This window comes from Phoxinus phoxinus, assembly GCF_949152265.1.
Source record: "Phoxinus phoxinus genome assembly, chromosome: 14".
Classification (NCBI taxonomy): domain Eukaryota; kingdom Metazoa; phylum Chordata; class Actinopteri; order Cypriniformes; family Leuciscidae; genus Phoxinus; species Phoxinus phoxinus.
The window spans coordinates 27,767,316-27,773,315 of record NC_136889.1 but is presented as its reverse complement, the minus strand read 5'-3'; the positions used below and the strand labels follow the sequence as shown (position 1 = coordinate 27,773,315).

Sequence of the window (6,000 nt, the reverse complement as noted above, 5' to 3'; positions counted from 1 at the left end):
GTGGTTACCCACTATAGCCACTATTTGAACATATAGTAAGAATGTTGCTCCTAAATGTCAAGATATGAAATTGCTGAGCTAAAAGTAAATATATTACTTTTAACTGATGTTTTATCTAACGTTTAATGGAAAATATGTTACTATGACAAACATCACCTTTTGCAAGTAGGGGTGTAAAAAGGCTTCAATTCACAGTGCTAGCCTGCAACACATTTTATATTATTGATATATAGTCAGTATTTTCTCTGTGTATTTTTATTCATTCTCAGTGTATATTTTGCACTCAAAATTCAGAGCAAATTTCTAATTTCGTGATTGAATCGTCAAGCCAAATATTTACATCCCTTACTTACAAGCATACCACAAAATCATTAGACAACAGTCTAGATACCAACAGTGTTACAGTAATAAGTTACGAATGGTCTGTGAATTCCACTCGTATACAGTATACGCTAAACAATGCACTTGTGTTAGAAGAAAAACAGAAAGTGTACTTTTAGAAAAAGTTTAATATTTATCTCAAATAATACTTTTCAAAATATTTGTCATTTAACAATTAGCAGTACAGTTCTCTAGGGTTCATGATTTTTCTCACGTCAAAGAACACATACGAGCTGAATATTTCATAAAAGCTCGTACATATTGACATTTGTTGGAAAACTTGAAACCATAGATATATACTTATGGGTAGATAAACAATTAATTTACATTTTTATACAGTAAAAACATTTATTTTAACAATTGTACCTACATTAATCAAAAAAGTACAGCATATTTAATAATTTTACAAATTCTGCATAAAAAATATATTTCTGTACAAAAACATCTTTTGCACCTACTTCAAGTCAGCAGCACATGATCGAATGACAATGGCGAGTAGCACAATTGTTGGTTTGAATGCAGTTTACAGCCTGACAGTCGTGAGGAAACGAAACGCAACTGAACAAAGAAACATTATTGCAGCAAGCCTGAGAAAAGGCAAGACGTGGATCATCTGCAGTGCGACAAAACCGACACGGCCCTTTACCGCCATCGGGCCTGGCGAATCCAGCGCACACAGAAATGGTTCGATCTGAGAGCATGACGCAACAGAAACGCATTCGGAAACAAAACATGGTTTTGATTGAAAATACAATCAATGTGAAAATGATATCCGATTTTCGACAGCAAGCCGACAACAATGCCACCGTGCACATTTCAAGCTCGAAGCCATCTATGTGTAGCGCGCAAGTGCATATGGTAACACAGCGTTGAGAAAATATCAGGCATCACGTAGTTCACATGGAAAAATGGGAGCACTTACAGTTTTAGCACATGCACTGGTATCAGCGTGGTCATGACATTTAAATCACAGTGAATATGCACCCCAGCAGCCGCACGCTCTTCATCTAGGTTAATGTACTAATGATATGGGTCATTGGAAACCGGTGTGGCCGGGTCATGCTTCTGAATCTAATAAGGCAGTGTTTCTTCGAGAGTAAGTTCCAACTTAACCCCGCTGATTTTGTGTCTCTAATGGCTACGGGAGATGCACACTGGTTCAGAAAAAGGAGGAATGAAAAAAAAAAAAAAGCATCAACTTTGTGGGCTCAGGTAAATCTTGTGTAGGTGTCCACACAGAGCTGATAAATCAAATAAAAACGTAAACCATCTGCACCATCAACATACAGTCATGTTCTACACGAGAGGTATATCTGATACACAATGAAAGCAAATAGGTGAGTAAAGCTATTGTGATTTCAAACTTAGAGATGAATTGTAATTTGTCAGCATTTGTGTTTATGCTAGTCCAAGTGATCGGACACGCCACGAAGAAATGTGCTGTATGATGAATGCATTAAAAAGCAATCAAAAATGATGATCGTAAGTTTCAATTGTGTCCTTATCACCTTGTAAACATAAACAGAACTTCATTTCAAAAATAAATTCAGTCTCTCTTGATAGCCGTAGCATGACATCATGCTCTCTATGGATATGGGTTTATGTTTATATACATATAGTCAATAAAACCCTGTATATTATTTTTTAGTTTTCATCCAAAACACTGATTTTATATCCATTTCATACTAGTGCAAAATTTGTGCAATAAAGTTTATTTCTTTTCTCAACGCAGAGGTCGAGTTCCGTCCTCCATCCGGAGGTGAGCGTCTCTCTCCTTTGAGTTTCTTGTAGCGTTTTGTCACCTTCTTGGTGGAGATCTCTTAAGTGTGCTAAGCCACAGTAGTCCAGTTGCTTTTTTGTTTTGTGGTTTGTCTTCACTGAAGAAAATACATTGTGTCAACAACTTTGTGGCGTTCAAAGACACTTCAGTATCTTTCCCAGAAAAAAAAAAAAATCCTTCATCCTTTAAGTGCCACGTACGGTACAGATCCCAGAAAGAATGTTGACCTCAGTTCTGGCCGAACATGCGTCAAGTGAGCTTCGTTCTTTGAAGTCTTTTTTTTTTCTTTGAAGTTTTTGTTGTTGTTTTTTAAATCTTTTTTTTATAATTTTTTTCTGTGTAAAAAAAAAATAGTTGTCGGTTTTATTTCGTCCATTGTAAGCTTGTGATAAAGTGAGTCGCATCTATAGCAAAGTGCAGTCAGTGGTAAAGGAGTATTGTCATGTGGCACCCACCGCTCTGCTGCTTTACCCAGAGCTCACGGTGAAGGCTATACTACTGTGCAGACTGTGTTGAGGGTCGTATCAAACCTCACAGCCTTTGCCTCTGTTGGCTTCATGTTTGTATCATACATAGGATTCTCAAATGAAGCTTGTCCATTAGTGTTCTCGTGACCTGCATATCCGTTGTACTGAACTTTTGGTCTTGTTCTGGAAGGGTGGAAAACAAAGATGACAAACAGTTAGGAGGAGTAGGAACTTCTTTCAAAGCCAAAATACAAGTGTATTAATTTGTTTACATGTATAACAACACATTCCAGTGTAATTTTTAATTATGGAAGAACAACATTAGAAATGTTAGATAAAACCTAAAACAAAAGAACATGATGTCCTTATCCAACAATGGGAAGTGACAAATGTGTTAGCCGGGTTCAATTCTAACTATAGGACAAGAGAAATTGTGTCTTATAACCATTTGAATATTGTTCATTTGAAAACACATTCAATTAAATACGTAAATCATCCCCAACCCTTATATTATTTCCACCCCATACATTTGTCCATGAAATGCTAAAGATGTTATGCAGAATTTCTGAGCTGCTCTTATCCACAGCACTATGAAAGCATCATTAAAAAAAAAATCCATATGGCTTGTGATCAATATTTGAAGTCTCCAGATGTCCAGATATCTTTACTGCATGGAACACTGTCTCTCACAATGCATAGACATTCAGAGCAGCGCCATGACACGAATGAAAGCGAGGCTGTGAGGGATAGACTTATCGTATTTTTAATGGAATTTGCTGTAAAAACTGTATTAAGCTCCTATATCACTTATAATTTTCCACAGCTCATATTGTCTTGGTTTCTTTTTTTGTCTACTGAAATTTCTCGGAGAGATATTACTTCAGTGTTTCGTCAGAAGAACAATCCAAAAACAGATTAAATAACTGTACAACGCACTGAAGGGATGTATGTCTATCCCTCACAACCTCGCTTTCATTCCCGTTAAAAATCAAAGATGGCGCTGCTGTGAATAAGGTCTACTGAAGTTGATTTGACTCTACTTCTAGGGTGATTCATGAACCGGAAGTAATATTAGCCAGAATGCTTTTATTGGATTAAAAAAGCAACATAATTTATTCCCAAGAGGATAAGTGGATGCCTCTTGCTTGAATTAAACATGCAATGTGATGAGGACTTGTGACAAACACAGCGAAGTCATGTGATAATTTGGCATACTACTGCATGAAACATGTATGTTGGAATAATGCCTTTGGCTGTGTTTGGAATGAAATACTAGCACACTGTGCAGTATATGTTGAACATTGCCTACTTTTCTTCCCCTAAGTTCCACACACACTTCATGCCATGGTAAAAATGTCAGCATAATGCTGCATTGTAAAACCTTGTTGTGTTTGTCACATGACTTATATTTAAATAATATATAAAGTTATTTTGCATTTTATCTTGGCTGATCTGATTAAATAATGAGCCAAGAAAAAGATTAGCTGTAACTACTTCCGAATCATTCAGCATACTGGAAATTGGAGGTCAAATTAAATGCATTATGGTGTACAGTTCATTGAGTATGCTTTATTGCATACTGCACATTATGGCAATCTTTGCAAATGTAGCTGATAATCTGGAATTATTTGTTTGTGCTTGGTAGTATTCTATTTAGAACATGGTGGTTTAAAAATTCCTCAATTCAAGTTGAAGCATTGCTTCCTCGTGCCAACACTAATTAAAACCATTAAAAAAAAACATTTTGGAAAGGTCACTGACTACTTGATGATCTTAATTTTGAAAACTGTAACTGATTCCCAGGCTTCCCTCGGATGGCAGCGGATGATTTATGATCTTGCTCAAATTGTATGGTCTAAATCTAAATAAATGACCTACATCCCGTACCCAATTCCTATTTCCACTGACTAGGAGCGTCTGGCGCATCACCATATCCGACGTAATTCTCATGATATTCCATTGGCAAATGTACACAAACAGAAATAAACAGGGTGACTTTTAGTTGGTAAAATTAGGGTTGACAGAAATGAAAATCTAATATGGAACTAAAACAAAATATGCAAGTCACTTAATTTTCCATAATTCCTGCGCTCTGCCCTGCCTCCGACGAGATGAGCAAATAAAATGCAGACAATGAAGGTGTGACTGTAAAGGGCTCGTCGCCTGTGGCATTAGCTTCCGGTGACTTACCTGGAAGCGGCCAGGTCTTTGGGTCTCTCATTGTCATCTGTGCCTTGTGATAGAGTCCTGCCAATTTTTTTTTATTATTTTAATATCGGGGAACTGTCATGCTTTCATGGCAACTTTGACACATTGTTTTGTTTGCGTAGGAAAACTCCCATGCTTCTTTTTTTTTTTTTACATTGACTATATTTGATCTCAATGACATTTTATTTGCAGAGATTTAAATTGCTAACTGTCTGTATCAGTCACAATTACTGGTTTGGCAAAGGAGTTTCCCATCACTACAGTGACAAAATGCCGATTCACATCCATTATGGACAAATAACATCAACACATGGAAAAGACAGTAAAGTCAGTAGCTCTTACCTGTGTTTGTAGAGGTAAAAGGCAAACCCTGATAAAATAAGCGCAAAGAAGGGTACTAGAATGGCAGCTGCCACAGAGCTGCTGTTTGTGCCGTAGTAAGGATTAGACGGATCCATATCTGTGGTAATAAGACCTGAGGGAAAATCCAAGCAAACAATTCCAAGTATTTTAACTCTAAGTATTAAATCTACATACATATAGTACATTAATAAAATAGTATATAAATATTATTAGGCATTTGAAAAGGGAGAATTTATCAAATTAAATAAATCTACCTTGTCTTGTTAATTGAAATTTCCCAAAATCCTTGCTGTGAATGTGCCCTTGGTAAACAAACATTTTTTTCTCCGATTCAGCTGTAACCTATGCAAAACAAATTGGCAAATCACATACACAGTAATAAAATACCACTACTTTTATCAACTTATTACCACTTTTATGCAACTCACATATCCATCCATTGCCCAGTTATCGTTTTTGAATTTGCTAAAATATTGTTCTGTTGGGCCTCTTATCTGGTAAACTTTTAATAATAGATGATTTTCTTCTGTCTTGTAAGTTCCTGCAAAACAACATGATAAAAAAAAGATTACGTAAGGAAATAATTAACTGAAATACCAATGATATCCATCATCTGGAATTTCTTTTATAAACCTGCATTTGTAATGTTTTTCTCTTTATTTTTAGTCTAGGACTAAGTAGGGCAAAGGAAAACATTTTTGTTAAATGCGGAAAGCATCCATAGCTATCAAATCTGCTCAATACATCTGAGAAATTGGGTGTAATCTCAGCACTGAAGAAATAAGATGCAATGCTAATTCA

At 36.0% G+C, this 6,000-nt stretch overlaps 1 protein-coding gene across 1 annotated transcript in view; it reads right to left on the bottom strand.

The window, feature by feature from the left end:
* Positions 1-459: 459 nt before the first annotated feature.
* LOC307010858 (CUB and sushi domain-containing protein 1) overlaps positions 460-6,000 on the bottom strand; it is a 605,591-nt gene continuing 600,050 nt past the window's right edge. Inside the window, exons 67-71 of the mRNA XM_079635929.1 lie at positions 5,628-5,740; positions 5,454-5,541; positions 5,179-5,311; positions 4,819-4,875; positions 460-2,811 (exon numbers count right to left, since the gene is read on the bottom strand). Of these exons, the coding sequence (XP_079492055.1) occupies positions 2,652-2,811; positions 4,819-4,875; positions 5,179-5,311; positions 5,454-5,541; positions 5,628-5,740 (551 nt within the window). The 3' untranslated portion in view covers positions 460-2,651. The remainder of the gene's footprint in view (positions 2,812-4,818; positions 4,876-5,178; positions 5,312-5,453; positions 5,542-5,627; positions 5,741-6,000) is intronic.